We start from the raw sequence: 23785 nt of genomic DNA, 5'->3' as shown, positions 1-23785 counted from the left end.
CTGCCCGAGGGGGTGCAGGGGCCGAGGTCGGTCTTGGGGAGGGACTTGTGGGGGAGGGCCTGGAGAGAGTGGGCGCAGGGGTGGAGGGGCCGGCGAAGGTCGAGGCGGGATCCCGAGAGCCGTTTGAGGAAGAGCTTCGCCGGAGTCGGAGGTCACCGGAGGCCAGACGCTTGGGGGGGCGGGGCCGGAGCGGACGGGGCGTTGGAGGGTGGGGAAGGGAGCCAGCCGGGTAGGTCCGGGGCCTGAGGTCAGAGGAGGGCGGCCCGGGGCGCGGCCGGGGGCGGGTCTGGGGTGGGGCCTGGCGTGCCAGGGGCGGGGTCTAGCTGACCGGGGGCGGGGCCTGGAGGGCGGTGGCGGGACCTGGATGGCTGGGGTGTGGCCTGGGGGCGGGCAGCTACCTTGGGCGGGGTCCGGATGGCCTGGGGGCGGGGCCGGGCGAGGCGGGGCGGGGCAGGCGGCGGCCTGGAGGCGGGCGGGCTGTGTCGGCGACGCGGAGGTGCGCTCGCCTCACTGGGCTCGGCAGGAGGCGGAAGGCGGATTGTGCCTCCCCTGGTGCTGGCGGCGGGCGGCGCCGGGGCGGGGGCGCCGGGGCGCGCCGGGGGCCCCCGCGGGCGCGGCGCGGGCGATGAGCCGGGGCCCGGCATGGCCTCCGCGCGGCCGCCGGGCCGGGCCTGCGCCTCGGCGCCCGCGCCCGCGGGGCTCCGGGCCGGGCCGCCCGCCCTCCCCGCCGCCGCCGCTGCCTCCCCGGAGCCTGCGGGCGGCGCGGAGGCCGAGGAGCGCTCGCTGCAGCACATGCTGCGCGCCATAGCCGAGGAGCGCGGCCGCCTCAGCCTGCGCCGCGAAGTCTGCGGCCTCGGTGAGTGGGGTCGGCCGGGGTCGAGGCCGGGGCGCGCCTCTGGGTGTCTCTGCGTGTGTCTCTGGGGCTCCCTGCGTGTCGCATCCCCCTCACGCCCCCGTCTCCCCGCGTCCGGCTGTTTCCTGTGCCTCCGCGTCTGCGTCTCTGATTTTGGTCCCAAGAGCGGTCCGGCAGGCTCTCGTCCCTGTGTGTCTGTCTCCCGGGTCACTCGGCGTCTCCCTCTGTCTGTCCATCCGGGCGTCTGCCCTTCTCCCTCCTTCCCCTCCGTGGCTCCGCCAGGCCTCTTCCTTCTCCAAGAAGCCCTCCCCGGGGCCTCAGTGCCGCTGCAGGGAGTGCGGGCGCTGGATCTGGGGAGACCCGGAGCCCGACATGGCAGGGCCGGGCCCCGTGGGCTCCGGGCAGACCTCCCTGCCAGCTGCCCCGGCCACCGTCCCAGGTCGCCGGGAGGGCAGGTCTCCGGCGTCCTGAAGCCTTTGTCTTCCCGCACCGCTCTCTCTGCACATTGGCTCTAACCGGGGACCTGTTGGACCGTCGCCCCCTGAACCCAGCCGCTTGGCAGCGGGAACGGGGTGGCCGCCGCTCTGGGTGTGATGCTGCTCTAAGGAGGCCCCAAGTCCTGGACGGGCCGGTGACGTGGGCTGGAGGTGCCCCGTGTGGTCTGCGAGAGCCTGGGGCTCCAGGTGTAGGTGGGGTCTCCCGGCGTGGCTGGGCGTGAAGTGATGGCTGCTCATGGATCGCCTGCATCGTGTGCAGACTAAAGCCCGAGGAGGCCCTTTGCTCTCTGAAAAGACCCCTCCCTTCTTCCTGCGGGAATGACTTCAGACCACGTTCTCAGCCACCCCCCAGCCCCACCCTCATCCCCAGTCTGGGCTGGGGCTGTCTGAGGGGGCGACAGCATTTTGTGGAGAAGGGAATGTCAACCTTGGAGATTCTGCCAGACCCACTCCCTTTCATTCACCATTGGGGAAACTGAGTCCCAAAGAGCCAGCGCATCCCCACCTAAGGCCACAAGGCATTCCAGGCCCCTCAGCAGGCCACACCCTGGAGGCTGGAAGACGAGAGGAAATAAATTTGCCTCCTCCTTTTTGCAGGAGGCCGCCTTGGTACAAGATACTTCCCCTCAGCAGGTCTCAGCCCAGCCTGCCCTGGAACGAAGCTTTCCTCAAGCATGGGGGTGGGGGTAGGGTGTCTACAGGCCGGGGTGGACGAGGACAGAGGTTCTCTGGTCTCTTCTGGAAAGGTGTCACTAATTAGTTTCGAGCAGAAATGGAAGGATCCTCATTCATTCATTCAGCACATGTTCATTGAGCACCTACTGTGTGTCCGGCTGCATGCCCGCCTGGCAGGCCGCCTGTCGCTTGGCACAGAGGGTCTGAGAGGGGAGGGGTCGGAGGGACCATTGCTCAGGCCCCTCAGCCCTGTTTGCTCAGCAGCTCCGGGCCCCCCTCCTCACTCCCCTGTCAGCACGGTCCTACTGTCCTCTGAGCACCTCTGTTCCCTGTTAGACAGTCCCTGCCCCCCGGAGCCTGCACTGCCACCCCCTAAGAACAATAATTTGCTGTAGCACCTGGCATTTCCTGAGCACTCAGTATGTGCCAGGTGCTTTATGCAGGCTCTGTCAATCTGATACTGACCTTGCCAGATATAGGAACATTATCTCCACTTCACCGATGAGGAGTCTGAAGTTCAGAGAGGCAAGAGACTAGCCCAGGGACAGCCTGCGAGGAAGTTGTATAGCTGGGATTGACCCTTGGTCGGTGTGACCCCAGCGCCTGTCCCCCCAGATGTCCCAGCCAGGCCGTGCTGCACCTACTGCGCTGCACCTGGGGAGGGGACCTGCCCGTAGGCGGCCAAGAGCGCAGCCTGGCGGTTGCAGTATTGCTGTGTCTCCCCTCCTGCCTCTAGTTCCCCCTCACACGCAAGGTCTTCCCGTCTTACCACCCCCAGCCCCTCAGAACTCAGTCCCTGTAGCGCTCTGACGCGCTGCACTTTTATTTCTGCTCTCTTCTGCGCCTGGAAAGCTACCTCCTACTTAACCTGCCCTGCAAACACGTGCAGGTCTCCCTTCAGGCCTCAGAGCTAACGCTGCCACCCGGGGACCCTTCCTCCGCCCCCGTCCTGCCGCCTGTGTTCTCTTTGTACCGGGTTCGCGCGCGGTGGACGAACGGACGACTGTGGCGCTGTGATGGTCTGTGTGGCTGTCTCCCCAGTTAGCAGGTGACCCGCCCGCCAGGGCATTGCCAAGCCTGAGCCTGCTCAGTGCCCGGCACGGGGCCCACGCGGAGCAGAGCCCCGGGCCGCCCAGCAGATGAATGAGAGGGTTGCCTTCTGGACTGGGGAATGAAGGGTGTGGATGGGCAAGGGAGCTGGAAGCTTCGAGTCTTAGAAGGGCCCACGTAGCCCGACTCTTTCACTTTTCAGATGAGAAATGTGACGTTCAGAGCGGGGCAGGCTAAACAGTGACTTCACGCCCACAGTAGACTTAGCACAGCATGATTGGCCCGAGCACCCAGGCGTGAGCCCAGCGCGCCGTCCCCGAAGCGCTTTCACCATGTCACCCGCTCATCTCCACTTTGCAGCTGGGACAACCTGTTACATTTGTGAATTAACTTAAACCTCCCAGATTTTTGTTGTTGTTTAATTAAAGCTTAGGTTGTTCAGAACTAACCTCAGGTTGTTTTGAAGGTATAAGGGAGCCTCTGGGGGAGACGCTTGACCCTGGACAATCTGTTGTCGTTTCTTTTATTTATTTATTTATTTGGCTGCACCGGGTCTTAGTTGCAGCATGTGGGATCTAGTTCCCTGACCAGGGATTGAACCTGGGCCCCCTGCATTGGGAGCACAGTGTCTTAGCCACTGGACCACCAGGGATGTCCCTCTTTTTTAAAAAAATAAATTTATTTATTTACGTATTTATTTTTGGCTACATTGGGTCTTCGTTGCTGTGTGCGGGCTTTCTTTAGTTGCAGCGAGCGGGGGCTACTCTTGGTTGCGGTGCGCGGGCTTCTCATTGCTCTAGAGCGCAGGCTCGGGAGTTGTGGCGCACGGGCTTAGTTGCTCCGCGGCATGTGGGATCTTCCCGAACCAGGGCTTGAACCCGTGTCCCCTGCATTGGCAGGCGGATTCTTAACCACTGTGCCACCAGGGAAGTCCCGCTGTTATCATTTGAGTCACAGTGTCTGTCTATGAGGTGGGAGAAAGGGACTATCCCCTTCTCCCTGCCCACATTGTCTCTTGGTTGCATGATGAAAAGTACCTTGGAGATCCAAACCTGATTTTTGAATCTTGTCTACTGTGGCCTCTGCAGTAGAAACATTGTTTTGAGGACTTGCTCCGTGCCAGGTGGGGGGAATCAACCTTGATCCGTGCTGCGTGGGGTGCGGGTGCAGTTGAGTCGGGAGAGAGAGCCAGATACACAGATGACTTGGCTGAAGTAAAAATCCTGCCGGAAGCAGCCAGGGCTGTGGCCCCTCTGAGCAGAATTTTGGTGTTTTATCCACAGGAAACTGCCTGTGATTCCAGGTAACAGGTGAGCCAGGCTGATGGCTGAGGCGGCCTGTGCGGGGCTCCAGAATCTCTGAGTTGGGAAGAATCAGGTGGTCCAATGCCCAAATGTTGTGTGATGCAGACATCTGGACCAAAGGTGGAGATAGCCTGCCTGACACTTCCTCCTGGGGCTTGGGCCTTCTAATGGGCCCGGGACGTCAGCGCACGCGTGCTGTGTGGGCAGGCTCCCTCCAACAGGGGCAGCATGCCCCTGGCGTTTGGTCAAGTCACGTGGACATGGCCCAGGTCTTAGTGGCGGAGGGGTGCTGTGAGTGGAGGGGCCTTCCCCGTGCTGCTTGTCTTTGGGCCCTGCCTAGGCTGAGCGTTTTATTTGATTTTATTTTTTCAATTTATTTTACTGTATTGTTTTTTCCCATGGCCGCGGCTGGCTTGCAGAATCTTAGTTCCCCGACCAGGGATTGAACCCGTGCCCTCGGCAGCGAGAGCGTGAAGTCCTAACCACTGGACTGCCAGGGAAGTCCCCAAGCCTGAGAATTTTAGAGCTGTTTTTTTTTTTTTAAATAATTTTGTTTTTTAAACCCCACATTTGTTTATTTATTTATTTTTGGCTGTGTTGAGTCTTCGTTTCTGTGCGAGGGCTTTCTCTAGTTGCGGCAAGCGGGGGCCACTCTTCATGGCGGTGCACGGGCCTCTCACTATCGCGGCCTCTCTTGTTGTGGAGCACAGGCTCCAGACGCGCAGGCTCAGTAGTTGTGGCTCACGGGCCTAGTTGCTCCGCGGCATGTGGGATCTTCCCAGACCAGGGCTCGAACCCACGTCCCCTGCATAGCAGGCAGATTCTCAACCACTGAGCCACCAGGGAAGCCCTAGAGCTGTTTATTCTTGGGCTCTCGCCCCCTTTTAGGTGGCCTGGGAAATTTTCTCTCTTTGGAGTGCTGTGGGACAAAAGGAGTGTTTCACATTCACCATTTCCTTTTATCATCAAAATAATCCTCTAAGATAGGTATCATTAAACTGCTCTCTTTGTCCTGGTGAAGAAGCACAGGTTTAGAGGTGAAGTAACATGCCCCAGTCCCATGGCCAGTAAGTTGCAGAGTCTGTCTGAGCTCTTAGCAGGGGTGAAGCCCTCACACCTGTCCTTGGGTGCGTGTGGCCTGGCCACCATAGGTGTGCTCAGCTGCCTGGCACGAGGTCGGCTGAGGAAGGGCCCAAGTCGAGGTGTGAGAGGTTGTGAGGGGCCCAGAGAAGGGAGCCACCTTGGCCGACCAGCGGGGTTCGTGCAGGCGTGGCCTTTGAGAGGGGGCTAGGGTGGGCAGGACTCGCCTGGAGGAGCGGGGAGGCTTGAAGCCTGGCTGTGGGAGTTGAGGCTGGAGCGGTGTTTGGGGCTCCAAATGCCTGGCTGGGACTTTGGTGTTCACTTGGCCTGGCCTTCGGCACCTTGGCGGGTGTTTGACTCGTGGACCGGCCGGCACTGGAGAGGCCGTTAGCACGAGGGATGCTGCTCACGTGCTGTGTGCCAGCCCCGCTGGACCTGCAGCACCTCCTATGGAGGCAGGTTCTGTTCTCAGCCCATTTTGCAGATGAGCAAACCAAGCTTCAGAGGGTAAAGTGACTCACCCAAGGTCATGTAGCTGGGAGGTAGCAGAACTGGGGTTCCTGGGGTTCCAGCCGAGGCATGTCAGGTGCCAGTAGCCGTCCTGCAGAGAGTTCTGGAATGAGCCAGAGGAGTACGGGGGAGACTGCCTTCCTGTGAGCCGCGCCTCTGTACTGAACACCTACACGTGCCAGGCACCTGACACCACCCTGTGAATCGGGAAGAGGGCCTTGCATGCTCGGCCCTGTCTTGCTCGGTGCAGTGTAGCTGGGCGTAGCGGTGGGCGGGGGATGTTCATGGGAGGTGTGGCTGCAAGGGAAGACCGGGGGCCTAAGCACGCCACCTTTTGGAGCTTCTGCGTCCCCATCTGTAAAGTGGAGACAACAAAGTCTGTAAGGTCGTGGAAATTGTCTGAGAAGTGACAGGCACAGCCTCATGCTGCCCCATAAGGACCGCAGGAGATGCGGCAGAAACAGACCCAGCACAAGCCCTGGCACGGCGTTGACCCTCTATGCTGTTGTTGTTATAAAGGACACAAACATCTGGCCCAGTGCCCGCACGTGGAATTAGGGTTGGATTCAAGCTCTGAAGTTCAGACTGCTTTGCAGTGGCTGGGGACAGTTTTTCTGGGTTCCCATGGGGCCCCGGGCCCTCCATCCCCAAGGCAGGCAGAGCCGGTTCTGGGGCAGTGCAGCGGGGAGGAAGTGTGGCCGTTTAGAGTGGCAGTGGTGTCTCTTTCGGTTCCTGCGCCTATTTTTAAGGCCTGTGGGTTCCGGCCTCTATCCGTTTCTGGGGCTGGAGCAGCCCGGGCCGCTGCCGGTGTGGTCCTCTCCCAAGGCAGGGACTCTGCATCCTTCCAGAGAACGCTGAGGACGCTGGACCTCGCACTCTAACGAGACTGAGGGTCATGGCTGCAGGGGTTCTTGGCAAAGCACGAGGGCCATCAGCTGTGTTGGCCTCCTCGCCCCTCCCCTGGCCTGGGCGCCCGTGCCCGCCCTGCCCCTGCCCTGAGGCCTCGCACACGCCGTGCCCCCTCCTTGCAGCATTGGCTCCTTATTTACATCTGCCTCCTTCACTGGGCCGGGCGGGCTCAGGAATACCAGCCCAGCCATGAGGCCACTGCAGAGAAGCCCCGAGCGGGACGCTTGTAAAAAAACAGCATCCAGGGCTTCCCTGGTGGCGCAGTGGTTGAGAGTCCGCCTGCCGATGCAGCAGCATTGGCTCCTTATTTACATCTGCCTCCTTCACTGGGCCGGGCGGGCTCAGGAATACCAGCCCAGCCATGAGGCCACTGCAGAGAAGCCCCGAGCGGGACGCGTGTAAAAAAACAGCATCCAGGGCTTCCCTGGTGGCGCAGTGGTTGAGAGTCCGCCTGCCGATGCAGGGGACCCGGGCCCGTGCCCCGGTCCGGGAAGATGCCACATGCCGCGCAGCGGCTGGGCCCGTGAGCCACGGCCGCTGAGCCTGAGCGTCCGGAGCCTGTGCTCCGCAACGGGAGAGGCCACAACGGTGAGGGGCCCGCGTACCGCAAAAACAAAAAAAACAAAAAAAAACAAAAAAACAGCATCAAAATCCCCAGACAAATTTTTTCCAATTAAAAAATGTTACGTGTACAATACAGAAACTGGAAAATATAAGAGAGTGGAAAAAATTACTCATACTTCCAATCACGCGGTCCCACTGTTAACTTTTCAACATCTTGCTTTCCAATCTTTTTAAAGCCCCTTTAAAGAATACTTGATATTCTACACATAAAGTTTCTTAATCATGCTTTTCTCACTTAAAATTCCTAGAACATTTTCCGTGTTGTTCAAACTCTAAACGTTATTTAAATGATATAGGATAGTTGAGTGGATGTGCCATAATTTACTTAATTGGTTTTGTCTTGTGGTAAACTTAGCTTGGATCCAGTTTTTCACTCTTATAAATAGCTTGCAACAGGCCTCTTCATTTGTGCGAAGCTTTCTGCGTTTGGGTGGCTTCTTTCGGCTGCCAACCTGGGAGGCCATTTCTTAGAGGCTGCTGTCTGACCCCCAAGGCAGGACTAGGACTGTAGGTGCATGTGGCGAGTGGCAGACAGATGTTTACCAAGCTCATAGAGAATTTTCTGTTATTTATTTATTTATTTGTTTATTTATTTTAATTTTTGGCTGTGTCGGGTCTTAGTTGCGACATGCGGGATCCTCTGCTGCAGCGCGTGGGCTTCTCTCTAGTTGTGGCGTGTGGGCTCAGTAGTTGCAGCGCCCGGGCTCTGTAGTTGCGGCACGTGGCCTCAGTAGTTGTGGCGCGTGAGCTTAGTTGCCCCACGGCCTGTGGGATCTTAGTTGCCTGACCGGGGATCGAACCTGCATCCCCTGCATTGGAAGGCGGATTCTTAACGACTGGACTATCATGGAAGTGCCGTGGAAAACTTTCTGAATCATTGGCATTGGTACAAACAGGAAGAAAGGTGAGTGGCGGGTGACGGCTTCCTGGCACCCAGGTGTGCCAGCTGCTGAGAGAGGACCCAGCCTCAGACGGGGCTTGGGGCCGGGTGCCCGCTGGTCGGTGATTCTCCAGGCCCGTCTCCTCCCTGGGACTCCAGGCTTGCCTGCTGAGTGGGGGAGGCAGGGGTCCTTTGTCCTGCAGCTGGGGACTGGAAGGCCTGGGAGCTGAGTGGGCCCAGGCTGCTTCTCCCCTCCAAGACCCTCTCACTTCCAGCTCTGGGCGGCCCCTGCTCGCCCAGCCTCGGGGACAACAGACAGTGGCCCCCGGGTCAGCACGGGTGCCAGGCTGCCTGTGCCCAGGCCCTGTGGGTGCAGTGCAGGCCTTGGTCCTGGCTCTTACCCTCCGGGGGCTAGTGTGGGCGGGCAGACAGTGCTGGGTGTGATCGGCAGCCCTCCAGTCCGTCCTCTTGCATGCTGCTTCGCGGCTTTGGGACAGGTGCTCTTCCGAGAGCGGACCTGACGTCCCTCTGCCTGACGTCGCGCCCTCCTGGCGTCGGGGCTGATCTGGCAGCTTGCTCCCCACCTCCTGGTTTTGGCTTGGGCAGCAGAACATCCTCAGGGTCACAGCCGTCCTGGGGGAGCCGAGATGGACAAGAAAGATCCAGAATTCAACCAGCCTGTTGCTGTTGCTGTGCAGACAGGTAGGTGAAGCTCAGAGAGGGCCCTGGTAGACTGAGCACCGGAGCGAGAATGCCTGATGGGCCCTCCCGCCTGTTGTCTCGGTTCAGGTAAAGAGATCGAGGCCCACTGGGGCCAGGGCAGGGTGTCCTTCTTTTCCGTGTGCAGTGACCGGGCTGGGGTGTGGAGGGAGAGGAGCACAAGGAGGCCCCTCAGGGCCCAGTTGGCTGCAGCAGGAGCTGAGAGGTTGTTGCTGAACCTGCAGACGAGGGTTCAGAGCGCCTGGGGGCCGAGGTAGGGGCTGCCCAGCTGGGGGAGGACCCTCTGCACGGTCCAGGCCGTGCAGGATGAGCATCAGCTCACTTGGGAGGGGCCACCTTTTTAATATTTACTATTTATTTTTATTTATTTGGCTGCGCCGGGCCTCAGTTGCGGCATGTGGGATCTTTTTTAGTTGCGGCACGCGGGCTTCTTAGTTGCAGCATGCGGGATCATGCCTGATGGGCCCTCCCGCCTGTTGTCTCGGTTCAGGTAAAGAGATCGAGGCCCACTGGGGCCAGGGCAGGGTGTCCTTCTTTTCCGTGTGCAGTGACCGGGCTGGGGTGTGGAGGGAGAGGAGCACAAGGAGGCCCCTCAGGGCCCAGTTGGCTGCAGCAGGAGCTGAGAGGTTGTTGCTGAACCTGCAGACGAGGGTTCAGAGCGCCTGGGGGCCGAGGTAGGGGCTGCCCAGCTGGGGGAGGACCCTCTGCACGGTCCAGGCCGTGCAGGATGAGCATCAGCTCACTTGGGAGGGGCCACCTTTTTAATATTTACTATTTATTTTTATTTATTTGGCTGCGCCGGGCCTCAGTTGCGGCATGTGGGATCTTTTTTAGTTGCGGCACGCGGGCTTCTTAGTTGCAGCATGTGGGATCTAGTTCCCTGACCAGGGATCGAACCCGGGTCCCCTGCACAGGGAGCGTGGAGTCTTAGCCACTGGACCACCAGGGAAGTCCCTAAAAAGGGAGTCTTGTGTTTGATGGGATACAAGACAAATACCCGGTTAGCCTGAGTCTTTTAAAGCAGCGGTCCCCAACCTTTTAGGCACCAGGGACTGGTTTCGTGGAAGACAGTTTTTCCATGGACCGGAGTGTGGGGGGGGGGCGATGGTTTGGCGATGATTCAAGCACATTACATTTATTGTGCACTTTATTTCTATTATTATTATTATGTTGTAATATATAATGAAATCATCACACAACTCACCATAATGCAGAATCAGTGGGAGCCCTGAGCTTGTTTTCACTTGCCACTCACTGACAGGGTTTTGATACGAGTCTGCAAGCAATTGATTTATTACGATCTCTGTGCAGTCGAACCTCCCTGCTAATGATAAGCCGTGTTTGCAGCCACTCCCCTGGCGCTAGCGTCACCGCCTCAGCTCCGCCGCAGGTCACCAGGCGTTAGATTCTCATAAGAAGCTCCCGACCTAGATCCCTCGCATGCGCAGTTCACAGTAGGGCTCGCGCTCCTTCGAGAAGCTAATGCCGCCGCTGGTCTGACAGGAGGCGGAGCTCAGGCGGTAATGCGAGCGATGGGGAGCGGCTGTAAATACAGATGGGGCTTCGCTTGCTCGCCCCCGCTCACCTCCTGCTGTGCGGCCCGGTTCCTAACAGGCCACAGACCGGTAGCAGTCCGTGGCCCAGGGGTTGGGACCCCTGTTTTAAAGGATGTGTTCTTTGCCTCCCTTGAATGACCAGTGGCTACGTGGGAAATGTCTCTTGGCAAAGTGAAAAGGAGAGGGGCTTAATTTTTAGTCCTGTAGTTGGAGGTGCCGTTGCTGTTTATCTTTAGTGTAAGAATCCTTTGGTTTGGGACGTGCTTTGAATCTTGACTGTTTACACTTGGGACAACACTTAGGACAGAACAAATGAGAAAAGCAGAGTACAAACTACTCTTTACGAGGAGCGTGTACTACCCAGACCATCAGGAGAAAGGCCGACTTTTACAAAGGGCTCTGCCGCGTCCTCACTGGCGCTCAGCTGCTGAGCGGAATCGTGGGCGGGTCTTGTCCCTGTTCACGGAGGGGGACTGAGGCTCGGAGTGACGGGGACCTCGCGTGAGGCGGGCCTGGCCTTCTGCCTTCTCGTTCTTTCTGGAACGTTGCTCACGGGCACCATTGCAGCCGCACCACCACCCAGGACCCTCGTGCCAGCTGATTGCTCACCTTTTCTGCGATCTCCACCCCTCTCTCAGTGTACATTTTTAGGTAACCGCGGTCACTGTTGCCTCCCTCGTGCAGGCCATAGTGACTGAGCACCCGGGGATGCAGAGCTGGGCTGGGCTTGGCCTTGCTTCCCGGGGCTGAGAGCTTCCCCGGGAGATGGTAGTGGCAGGTGGGTAACCGATCATGCTGCCCTCTGATCCCGCCCACCCATCACGGACCAGCCCCGACACTCCCTGGACCAGCCCCCACTGCTGACTGCCCTCGGACACCCGTCTCCCCAGAGTGTGTGACCTCCAGCTCAGCCTGACCGAGACTGGGCAAGGGTCAGCCCTTCTTCCCCTGCACCTCCAGCTGTGGCCGAGTTCTGTCTGCCCGGAGCCATCCCTCATCCCCACCTGGGTCACCTGTGGGCTGGACGACATCAGCCCCCGCGCCTGGTCCTCTGTCCCAGCACGGCTGCCACTCCTGACTGTGTCATACTCTGCTGCTTACACCCCGAAAAACCTCTGAGGCCCACACGTCAGAGTTCAAGATCCTTTGTGACCTGGCCCTGCCGCCAGCTAAGCCCCAGCCGACAGCTAAGCCCCAGCCGACAGCTAAGCCCCAGCCGCCAGCTAAGCCCCAGCCGACAGCTAAGCCCCAGCCGTGCAAGTCTTCTCGGGGGGCTCCTCCACACTTTGCCACTCTGTCGCCCCATCTGTCAGTGGAGCCTCACCTCGCAGTTCTCGGCTCAAGGGCCTGTCTGTCCCTTTCCTGACCCCTTGAGAGGATCAGCTGGCCCCCCCTTTGTTCTTGACGGCACCTGTACCGATTTCTGCCATCAGTCCTGTGACGCTGCATAGCCTCCTGTGTGTGACTTCCTCTCCCTCACCCCCTGGGGTCCCCTGCAGGGTCATTGGCACTGGCTCTGCATCCCTTGTGCCACCTCAGCGTGGGACTGCTGGTGGAGCGAGGCCCAGGGAAGGGGCTGTGAGGGGAGTGTGGGTGACGCATCGAAGGGTTGGTATCTGTTGAGTGAAGAGGGTGGTCATTTCTTGGGGAGGTGGCCCTTGAGTGGGGCAGTCCTCACGGGGCATCCGCCTGGGCAGAGACAGAGCAGGGAAGAGGGCAGAGGAGGCTCAGAAATTAATTTTCCCTGAATGCTGTGTCACTTTGGGGAAGTCACTGCAGCTCTCTGGGCCTCCGTTCTCCTGGCAGAGTAGGACTGATGACTGCCCTGCGTCCACCTCGGGCAGAGGTCAGCCTCCAGACCTAGAGCATCAGAGAGTGGCACGGAGGCTGCCCGTGACAGGTGACGGCCCTGGGTCAAGTCCAGGCGGCCTGTGGGAGTCGCTGTGGGCAGGGCCCTTCCCCCTTCCAGCTCTCAGTTTCCTCTTCGGTAAAATGGGGAGAGGAAGGTTGATGTGGACCACTGTTCGCAGCCCGTGGTTCTGGGATGTGTGGTCAGTAGTCCACGGGCATTACTGCCTAAAACCGAGCCACTTGAGAAAAGCAGGGCCAGTTACACCGCACCTCAGGGAGGTCAGTGCCGCTCTGTGCTCTGATTCAGGGACAACGGAAATGAACTAGGAAGAGGCAGAAGCGGAGAATTGCGCACGCCACCGTGCAGCCCAAAGATGGAAATAAGAGCCCGGTCGCCCCACCACCCAGAGCTACACCGCCACGCCCGGGGCTGTAGGTTTCATACCCGCCGAGCCCCCCAGCTCTGTCTGCAGGTCCATCCTACCGATCCACAGCATCTGGTGGCTGGTGCTGCCTCGGGTGGCCCCCAAGACTGCGCCCCTGCCAGGAGGTGGGGGCTGGCGTTCCAGCTTCCTCCTGACCCGGGGGGAGGGAGCTGCCCACCGCGGGGCTCATCAGCTCCTGGGAGTGCTCGTCCGTGTCGTCCCCCCCGCCCCCAGCACTGTGTCATTCCGTAGCAGCCTGTGGTGAAGGGGGGTGTCACCTGTGCCGGCAGACGAAGAAGATGAGACTGAGAGAGAGGAAGGCCCTGTTCAGTGTCCCAGCTAGTCAGTCTGGGTTCTGGGCCCAGCTCTCCTGGACTCGAGGCTGTGGCCTGTCCTCTCACGCTTGGACATCCATCTCTCCAGGGAGAGGCATTTGGCGCCTTTTTTTCCGTGCGGCTTCGCCCCAGTCTAGTGTATGAAGACGAACCCACCCCTTGGTCGTCACAGAGAAGGAAGTCTTAGAAGAAGCGAGAATAAAGGAGGGAAATGAGAGAGGAGGCAGGCTCGGGAGTGGGCGTTCCTGGGGAAGAAGCGGCGGCTGGAACTGGGCAAGGGAGCCAAGACCTCAGGAGCGAGGAGAAGTGAGACAGGCGGCCCCTGGGGGAGGGGTGGGGGCGTGTTTGGAGGGACCACGCTAGGTGACCTTGAAGGTAGAACAGCTGAGGGGCAGGCGTCCTTTGGGTCCGCCCGGGGCCGGGGGCAGGGGCGCTCGAGTCCTGGCTTCACGCGGTGCGTCATCAGCTTCGCATCCTGGCCCATCGGGAGCGCTAGGTGACCGGCAGCCTGGAGCCCGAAGCCTGCAGGAGCCGGCGCTGGGCCACGGCGGTGAGCAAGACAGCCCCTTCCGCCTGGACTCACTGGGTCGGTTGGTCCAGCTGTGCCTGGTCCCCTGCTCTGAGCCTGGTCCGTGGGCCAGGATGGGTGCACCGACAGGGCTGGGGTTGCTGGGTTTCAGCATCTGCTCTGGCGCAGTGGTGGGAGCAGGTGGGCTGTGAGCCTCTTGCGGTGCCGGCCAGGCTTCTGGGCTTCTGTCACGTGCTGCGTGGCGCGGTGGGGTGGGGGCAGGAGGAGGTGGAATAGGGACGGGGCAGTGATCAGGGCGGTGACCAGGTGATCGCAGCTCAGGAGGGTGGGGAGGGTGGGGAGGGTGGGGGGCGAGGCCGGAGCTGCGGTGGCTGGGTGGCGGCTCCTGTCGGGGCTGGGGCACCTTGTGCGGGTGTCCACCGAAGATCCCTCAGGAGAACGGCACCTCGTCTTGGAGGCCCGTTTATGTGTCAGAGCAAAGCAGTGAGTCAGGAGTTTGAATAAGGCCACGTCGGTGATGAGCTCCTAGGAGATGGGGATTTGAATGTGGAGCTCCTGTTTTGGCCTGATAACTGCTTAGGCGAGATCGAAGCCCCCTGGGAAGCGTTGGTGGGGAGCGAAGTGGCCGCAGTCCTGTGACGGTGGCCGCAGTGCTGCAGGGGTTTGCAGGCATTGCTGTTCTGGAGAATGCAGAGGATTGCTTTTGGGAACTGTGGGCCGTGGGAACTGAAGGCCGACCCTTGAAAGTGACCTTGAGGTTGGGGTCCGGGTTTGTCTCTCACTGCACCTGGGGCCTCAGGTGATGCCCAGCACAGAGCAGGCTCAGAGTGGGTGCTGAGCCCGACTTGGATTCCGGGGCCAACTCCCATTGTGATCTTGCTGGGTAACCAGGACCCAGGGCCTCCTGGCGGTGACCTGAGGGCCGGAGGAGCACTTTAAGGGTTTCGCAACATTGCGCGTATCGTTAGAAGGGACGGTGGCTTTGGGTTTCAAAGCTGCTGTGGTGCTCTCTGAGTAAACTGGAAAACCGGAGTGCAGTCACGTGGTTATTTGTTCAACATTGACTCCCCGCTGTGGGCCCTGCCCTATGGTGGGTACCTGGTCACCCTGCCAGTGAGGTGCCTTGTCATGGTGGGAAGGGACACGTTAGTGTGTTAGTGTGACAGGCTTAGAAGGCGGCTCCGGGCTGCGGTCTGGCTCTGCCACGTGCCAGCAGTGCGACATCAGGTAAGTGAATCAAACCTTGAGCCTCCATTTCCTCATCAGTTAAATGAAGGTAGGGTCTCTGTGAAGATCAAATGAGGTAAAGTGGCTCAGGTGGGTCAGGGGAGGTGCGTGGGGCGGGTGGTGGGAACAGGCCCCAGGGACATGATGGCCAAGCTGACTTGCACAGGCCGGGTTGGGACGGGCCTAGGGCCCCGTGGTGCAGTCCAGGAAGACGCCATGGTGAGGGGCCGGGTGGCCTGGGGACGCGCAGGGTGTTTGGTCAGGGGCGAAGGGAGGGGCTGCAGCATGGGGGACCGCAGCACAGACTCGAGGGGCTGTCTGGAGGGCCTGGCTCATCTGGGGAAGGAGGCTCGACTTTCTCCTGGAGAAGAAGGGGGCCAGGCAGGTGATGGGCTCTCCTGACCCGGCCACCTTGCGTCCTTGAGACCCCGTGCTTCCCTTAGGCTGGAGCGGAGGACCGGCCTGGCCTGTGGGATTGTGCTTGCTCACGTGGGGACTCGTCTGACCAGTACTTCTACATCCAAGTGCCTCATCAGGGCAGCCCTGGGCCTCCCTGGGCAGCTTCTTTGTCTTTTGTGCCCTGAGGGAGGGTCTCCAGCCCACGAGGGGCACTGAGAGGCACGAGTTGATGAAAGGCCTATTGAGGGGCCACAGAAGCTTATTCATGCTGCCCTGGCTGCTTGGAGGGGTGGGGGGGGCGGGCGGAAGCGGCCAAGGGCTGCCTTGGACTCTCCCCAAAGAGGCCAGTTGACCCCCAGCCTTTGGGAGGGGCCAGGCTGAGCCGAGGCCGCTCCTGAGCCAGGCGGTTCTCAGGAGGTCCCTCTTGGGGCCCTTGGCCCAGGTGGCCCTTGGACAGGCTGGGCATCGGGCATCTACAGGCCGTGGGTCATACCTCTGCCCCTTCTCCCCACAGCAGAGAGACTCTGTCTCAAACCCTTCAGGGGTCCCCAGTCATCTGAGGATAAACACAACGCCCCCAACCCAGCCAGGAGGCCCTGTGAGGTTGCGTCCTCTCCAGCTCGGGCTCCCATGTGGCATTCTGGCTTCTGGACCCTTTCCCTATCTCGGCCTCACCAGGAGGACCTTGGATGCTGTTCCCACCCCCCCACCAGGAAACTCCCGTCCTCAGGGCACGCTCCCTGACGCCCCAAGGAGGCGCAGCGCCCGTCGTGCAGGCTCGGGGAACACAGCCTGCCCTCCCGACCCTCACGGGGCAGCGCCCTGCTCGTCTGTGTGAGTTGTTGATAAACCCTCCTCCCCCTCAGCGCCAGGCAGGCAGGGTCCATGCTAGGGTCTGCTCCCCGTCCCACCCAGCACTGAGCACCCAGCCTTGAATGGTGGCACTCGGTAAATGTTTGCTCCAGCTTAAGCAAGGTGTGGGTGGCTGGGGTCCAGTACCCGCTGCAGCCGAGGTGAGGATGGTAGGTGGTTAGCACAGTGCCTGGCACACGGTGGGTCCTTGGTGCTGTTTAGATGCACAGCATATTATTAATACACTACAAAATGTTTGAAAAACAGGAAAAAGTTGTAATTCCACCACTCTCAACACTAACCACTATGGGCGTTTGGGTTCAACTTCCTTTCAGTCTTTCTTCTTAGGCATTTTTTTAAAAAAGCAATTTCCTTCCTTCAAGCATTATGTACAATTTTTGTGGCCTGCTCTTTGTTTTTTGCTCTTTTGTTTTTTTTTTTTTTAGCTTTCTATCATAAGCATTTTCCCAAGTAACTGCATTGTGATTAAAAATGTTTGTTACTCTTGGAATAGGTAAACATGGTCAGGGCACAAAATTCAAATGTCTGAGAAGAGTCATAGAGAAAAGGCCAAGATGCCTTTCTCCTCCCTGGCCTCTCTCCAGAGGCCGTGATAACACTGGCAATGATGTAAATAACACTTGCTGACCCTGGGCCCCTGCTCAGTGGCAGCCTGGTTGGGCTCCGAGGGTATCAACTAATTAAAGCACACGGGCTTAGTTGCTCCACGGCATGTGGGATCTTCCCGAACCAGGGCTTGAACCCATATCCCCTGCATTGCAGGCAGATTCTTAACCACTGCACCACCAGGGAAGTCCTAAGTGGTATTTTAAAAATACCAAATTTGCCTTCTTAAAAATGACAACTTGGGGAATTCCCTGGTGGTCCAGTGGTTAAGACTTAATGCTTTCACTGTCCAAGTCCCGGATTCGATCCCTGGTTGGGGAACAAAGATCCTGCAGGCTGCGGGGCGTGGCCAAAAAAAAACAAAGGACAACTTGTTCTTTCAATGTGAATTTTTAATTACTAGTGAGATTTATATTTGCCCACATTTTTTTTTTTTTTTTTTCCAGAGGCCGTGATAACACTGGCAATGATGTAAATAACACTTGCTGACCCTGGGCCCCTGCTCAGTGGCAGCCTGGTTGGGCTCCGAGGGTATCAACTAATTAAAAACTCCGGGGCTTCCCTGGTGGCGCAGTGGTTGAGAGTCCGCCTGCCGATGCAGGGGACACGGGTTCGCGCCCCGGTCCGGGAAGATCCCACGTGCCGCGGAGCGGCTGGGCCCGTGAGCCATGGCCGCTGGGCCTGCGCGTCCGGAGCCTGTGCTCCGCAACGGGAAAGGCCACAGCAGTGAGAGGCCTGCGTACTGCAAAAAAAAACCCCAAAAAACAAACAAAAAAAACTGAACAGCCCCGAGGGTTGGGTTCCATTATCCCAGTGCCCCAGCCTCTCACCCCACAAGCACTTGGGTCATTATGAATGATTCACTTTTATATGAAAAACCTCTAATATTGTTAGCTCCTCACATTTTCCCTCACTTCATTTACCCTAGAGATCTTTCCTTAGTGGTCCAGATTCCAGATAGAGCTGCTTCAATTCGTGTTTGAAAGCTACACGGTATCCCATTCTGTGAATGATCTCTCATTTATTTAGTTACTCTCCTGTCGATGGGACCATTCCAGTACTTTGTAAGCAGTGCTGTAGGAATTACAGAATTTTACACGGGCGGGTAGAAGACTGTAGGAAAAAACCCTCAGGGGAGGAACTGCTGGGTCAAAGGGAGAAGCAGCTGTGGTTTTGTTGCCCAGCTCTCTCGTTACAGATTTCATCAGTTTATTATCCTGCTGCCTGATATGAAGTCCCCATTTCTCCACACCCTCTTCAGCGTGGAATGTTGTCAGGTGTTTTGATTTTTTCACATCTGATAGGTGAAAAATAGAATTTTTCAGTTTTCATTTACATGTCTCTAATTGTGTGAAGCTGAGCATAGTTTCCTGTCTTAGAAGACATTTATATCTCCCTTTACCTTTCCGTCCTGTTTCATTTTATTATGCAGCGTATGAAACTTACTTGTTAAGAAAATTAACCCTCATTTAAGAGTTCCAGTGATTTTTCCAGTGTGGTGTTTGTTTTTGCCTTTGTGTATGTTGTGTGGGGTTTTTTTTCCTATGGAAATTTTTTATGTTGTTTGATTTATCTATCATTCTTTTCGTTTTTCTTTTATTTATTTTTTGTCTTTTCTTGTTTTTTTAATATCATTCTTTTCCTTGACAGCCTTTGTGTTCTACTCAGAAAGGCTTTCCCCTTTCTGAGAAAATAAAAAAATTCACTCAAAGTTTATTTGATTTTCTCATGATTTGACTTTTGGCATCAGCAGTTTTTCTTTTCTGGGAATTGGTTTTGACATGACCAGGGGCCCAACCTTATTCTCTTTGCTCAGCTGGCCAGTTGTTCCAAGACCAGCTGTTGAAGAACTGTCTTCACCCTGCTGATTGGAAGGCTGAATACTTGTATAAACTAAGTCACCATGTATTTTCATTCTGCTTTTGTACTTTCTGTTCTGTTCTGTTGATCTAATTGTGTACCAGTACCACCTTGCTTTCGTTAATCACTTGGTTCATTTCATTTATTCACTTAATTAGCCAATATTTATTGTTTCCTATAGGCCAAATACTATTCTAGGAGCTAAGTGTACAGCAGTGAACAAAACAATCAAAGAGGGAAAATGCTCTGTTAAAAGAGATCTGTTCTAGGAAGGCAGGTGCTGGCACACGACGGCCCCAGGCCACCTCCAGCCTGCTGCCTCGTTTTGTAAATAAACTTTTATTGGGACATAGCCATGCCCATTTCTTTATGTATCGCTGTGGGTCATTTTGTAGCTGGGACAGGACCGTGTGGGTCTGCAGAGCCTAAACTATTTTCTGTCTGGACCTTAACAGAAAAAGTTTGCTGGCTCCTGTACTCAGGAAAGGCTGAGAGCAAAGAAGATCGGTAAAAAATATATGATGCTATAGAGTGATAGGTGCTATGGAGAAAAATAAAGCAGGAAGTGGGGTAGGGACTGTTGGGGTGGATTTACAATTTTAAACCAGGTGGTTTGGGAAGGCCTCCCTGAGAAGGTAGGTGTTTGAGAAAGGAGCCAAGGGGAGGTGAGGACGTCAGCCTCATGGAGGATTGAGAGCAGGGGCGTGGCGAGAGCTGATTCAAGCATGGGGACCAGTTAGGGATCTGGGCAGGAATAGAGGCAGGAGATGGTGGTGCTTGGCCCCGGTGCCAGAGTGGTTTGTGAGAAGTGGTTGGATTCCAGGTACGTTTAAAGGTAGAATCAGTGAAACGATGCAGAGATGAAGTCAGAGAGTTCTGCAGGAAAGCAAAAAAACAAAACCAAAACACAATGGTAGAATTTAACAAATCTTTAAATTAACATATCTATCCAAGTAAGAGAGGTCTGAAAACTTTCCGCTGGAGACAGCTTCTGGTGAGACAGTAGCTAGAGGTGATGTGGGCTTAAGGGAGGGTTTTCGGTTTGTTTCCTTAAAGTTGAGTGACTCTTGAGTTCTTTCTTCGGGTTAGAAGTGAATAAACTAATCCATGGTAGCTTAGACAAAAAGAAATTTATCAAAATAACCAACAAAGGGGCTTCCCTGGCGGTCCAGTGGTTAAGAATCCGCCCTCCAGTTCAGGGGACGCAGGTTCAATCCCTGGTCAGGGAACTAAGATCCCACAAGCCACGGGGCAGCTAAGCCTGCGCACCGCAACTACTGAGCCCACGCGCCTCAACTAGAGCCCGTGTGCCGTAAACTACAGAGCCCACGCGCTCTGGAACTCGCGCGCCACAACTACAGAGCCCACGTGCCCTGGAGCCTGCATGCCACAACTAGAGAAGAGAAAACCCGCACGCCACAACTAGTGAGAAGCCCATGCACCACAACGAAGAGCCCGCATGCCGCAACGAAAGGTCCCGCGTGACTCAACGAAGATCCTGTGTGCTTCAGCTAAGACCCAACGTAGCCAAAACTAAATAAGATAAATAATTTTAAAAATTTAAAAAATTAAAAAAATAAAATAACCAACAAGGACCTACTATATAGCACAGGGAACTATACTCAGTATTTGTAATAACCTATAAGGGAAAAGAATCTGAAAAAGAATATGTACACATATATATGTACATGTATATATAACGGAATCACTTTGCCGTACACCTGAAACTATGCTTCAATAAAAAAATTTGTAAATTTTTTACAAATTTGTAGAATCAACTATACTTCAATTAAAAAAATTTAAAAAAGAAACAAAATTTTTGGCTAACAGTCTGTAGAAGAGTTGAAAACTAAAGCCTCCAGAAGACTAGGGATGCCCAGTACTAAGGACTTGCGTGGCCCCACTGTCTCCATCTCCTATCTCCGCTCGCTCTGGCCCTTTTCCGGCCTTCAAGTCGACCTCGTCCACGTGGCAGGACAGGCGGCCAACAGTCTGTGGGTTTTTTGTTTGCAACACAGAAGGGTTGTGTAATTTGTGTTGATGGTGACATGAGGATTTAGCTTTCTAGTATGTTTTAATATCTGATAAGAATCATGATCCCACATCACTCTGAATTTTCCTGGCTGTTCTTATTTTAAAACATTCTCTTGGCATTTTCTATTGGGTCATGTTAAATTAATAGATCAAATTAGGTAGAATTGCTCCCTCTATGATTTGAATATTCTATTATGCTTGCCATGGTGATCTGAGATCAGTGATCTTTGACGTCACTACTGTAAAAAGATTATGACTTGCAGAAGACTCAGATGCATATGCCTACATCTGGGACCTTGGAAAGAATATGAGTGGCAGGGTTTGAGCCCCAGATGCTGTCGAGCCACTGGATTCCCAAGCTTCAGTTGCCTTATTTCTAAACCAGAGACTGAGGTTTTAAACTAAACTGAGGTTATCCCCACCTCATCAGGTTGCCACGAAGAGGTAACAGGTGAAAGGGCTTTATAAACTGTAGAGTGCAGGGCAAACGTGAGCCGTCATCACTGTCCGTGCTGTTGAGCTGTTGGCACGATTACAGCCCCCATTCAGTGTCGTGCAGAATGAGGTAGAGAATCTGTGGCCGGGGGGTTGTGGAGCACGGCGCTGGGCGTGGGAGGCACGGCTTCCTGTCCTCACACAGCTGCGTGCCTTCTTCCCCGCGTCCCCAGAGTCACTAGTCTATAAAGGGCTCTCCCAGTTCTGAAGTTCAAAGCCGGTAATTTGTGAAAGCAGGTCACTCACTGCAGGCAGGGGAGGCGGCTGGGTCCCTGTGGTCCCCTTTGGAGCTGGCAGAGACCAGTTTTTCTGATACAGCCCATCCTCATTATTCACGGATTCTGCATTACAGATTTACCTACTCAACAGAAATTTATCCATAACCCTGAAGTCGTCAGTACCTTTGGTGCTTTTGTGGTTAATCGCAGACGTGTGCAGAGTGGTGGGAAACTCTTGAGTCACCCGAGGTAGGTGCACGGTCCCAGCTGAGGTTGAGCAAGGTGACGCCTCGCCTCCTTGTTTCAGCTCATCATTTTTGTGGTCTATTTAGTGCCATGTATTTGCATTTTTGTGCTTTTTGGTGGTGATTTTGCTGTTTAAAGTGGCCCCAAGCGTAAAGCTGAAGTGCTGTGTAGTCTCAAGCAAGAGAAGGCTGTGACGGGCCTTATGGAGAATATACATGTCAGATAAGCTTCGTTCAGGCACGAGTTATAGTGCTGGTGTCCTGGAGTTCAATGTTAATGACCCAATTATATATTAAATAAGGTGTCTTTAAACAGAAACACACGTAAAACAAGGTTATACATATTGATCGGTCGACGAAAATGTAACCAGAGACTTTCAGGAACTCAACCCTGTATTTCCCTAGGAGCAGTGGTTCGGTATTTGCTAAGTCAGTGTTTGTGGCTACTTTATAGAACATAACTACCATGGATTATGAGAACAGATCGTAAGGACCACAGCCCAGCAGGGAGCAGCCTGGGGGCATGGAGCTGTCCTTGGTGCTGCCCCAGTGAGTGGCTCAGCATCGGGGGCTGCATCTCTCCCATAAGTCTGTCATCCACTGGATTCAAGGATCTGGAAACTTGCTGCCCCTGCGGCCAGATGGCAGGGAGACGGGGACGGAGAGAGTCCTGGAGATTAGGGAGCTCTCTGTTGGACTGGCGGCTCCCAGGGCTTATGACCCAGGGGATTTCTTGCTGGACAGGTCTTGGGAAAAGCTGGTACTGATTTCACAGGCCACACAAGGGTCCAGTTACCCCTCATGTGTCTGTTCACACAGTTACTGCACCACGTGGTTTAGGGACACTGGCAGGTTTGGGATCCATGACCTCATCTGAGCGAGAGCCACACTGCCGACAGAGACACACAAAGCAGCAGTGCAGAGGGCCCCCACGAATGCACTTGTGGACAGAACTTTACAGCTTACAAAGGACTTTCGTGCTGGCCTCTCCCCCCGCCCCCCGTCCTCACTGTTGGTTCTGGGGGGGTGGCGGGTTAGACCCCTCTGACAGATGGAGTTCCTGGGATCCAGAGGGGTCCAGTGGCCACCTGGTTGGGGAGGAGGAGAGTCAGGACCTGAACTCAGATATGTTTGGCTGTAGATCCGCACACGGTACTGTGCTTCCACGAGTCTGAACTCTCTCCCTGACCTTGACCCTTCCTAGCTTTTGGACTTGGACTGTCTCCTATCCCACCCTCCTCTCCTCCCTCTGAAGATGGGGAGTCCCTTCTCTGTCCCCCTCCTCTCACTTTAATGAGCCTTATGACATTCATCAAAAGTCATATATTCATGGGAAAAAGTGGTATCATCTTACTATTAAAATATTAAAAGTAAAAAAAAAGAAAAGAGAAAACATATCTCCTGTGAGGTTCAGCAGCTGCTGCCTTTCGGGTGTGTGACGTATGTAGTTGTGGTCAGTGTGTGTACAGCTGGAGCTTCTGTTCTTTCACCAAACGTTGTATTACACGCATTTCCATGTACCTACATGTCTCCATAGGCATCCTTTTAAAAGATTGATGGAGATTAGGTTTCGTACATACAGCATAATTTACCTAGATTAAATGTCAATAATTACAGAATATTATTTTCTTTTTCTCCTTCCTTATTATTATGATTATTGTTGTTATATTATTTGCTCTCATTAATACAGAGGGAATGTCTTTGTGCATAAGGCATTTATCTACTTTACTCCTATTTTTTCTTTTCCATAAGATAGATTTATAGAAGCAGGAAAATGCTCATTTGCTTTTCACAAAGGATATAGTGATTTTTGTTCTCTAGCCATATATGAGAGTTCCCAGTTCAATGTGCTTTGCCAGCTTTGGCTCTCATAACTTTTCATCAACTTTATTGGAGTATAATTTATGTAAAATAAACTGTGTCCGTGTAAAGTAATTGGATGAGATTGTTTTTGTTTGTTTGTTTGTTTGTTTTTGCAGTACGCGGGCCTCTCACTGTTGTGGCCTCTCCCGTTGCGGAGCACAGGCTCC

At 55.5% G+C, this 23785-nt stretch overlaps 1 protein-coding gene across 6 annotated transcripts in view; it reads left to right on the top strand.

Moving 5' to 3' along the window:
- The first annotated feature begins 716 nt into the window (after window positions 1-716).
- KIAA0930 (KIAA0930 ortholog) overlaps window positions 717-23785 on the top strand; it is a 64759-nt gene continuing 41690 nt past the window's right edge. For 4 of the 6 annotated variants that reach the window (XR_003680172.2, XR_008617600.1, XR_002892283.3 and 1 more), the window contains exon 1: window positions 718-856. Coding sequence is in view for 3 of the 6 variants with exons in the window: in XM_024127239.3 (XP_023983007.1) it covers window positions 793-856 (64 nt within the window). In the remaining 3 variants the exon portion in view is untranslated. Of the gene's footprint in view, window positions 857-23785 lie in introns of all 6 variants that reach the window. The other 2 variants (XM_028490708.2, XM_024127238.3) reach the window with 1 other exon arrangement.

The sequence above is a fragment of the Physeter macrocephalus genome, chromosome 6 (assembly GCF_002837175.3).
Source record: "Physeter macrocephalus isolate SW-GA chromosome 6, ASM283717v5, whole genome shotgun sequence".
Taxonomy (NCBI): Eukaryota; Metazoa; Chordata; class Mammalia; order Artiodactyla; family Physeteridae; genus Physeter; species Physeter macrocephalus.
The sequence above is the reverse complement of the archived record's forward strand: the minus strand, read 5'-3'. Positions and strand labels throughout refer to the sequence as shown.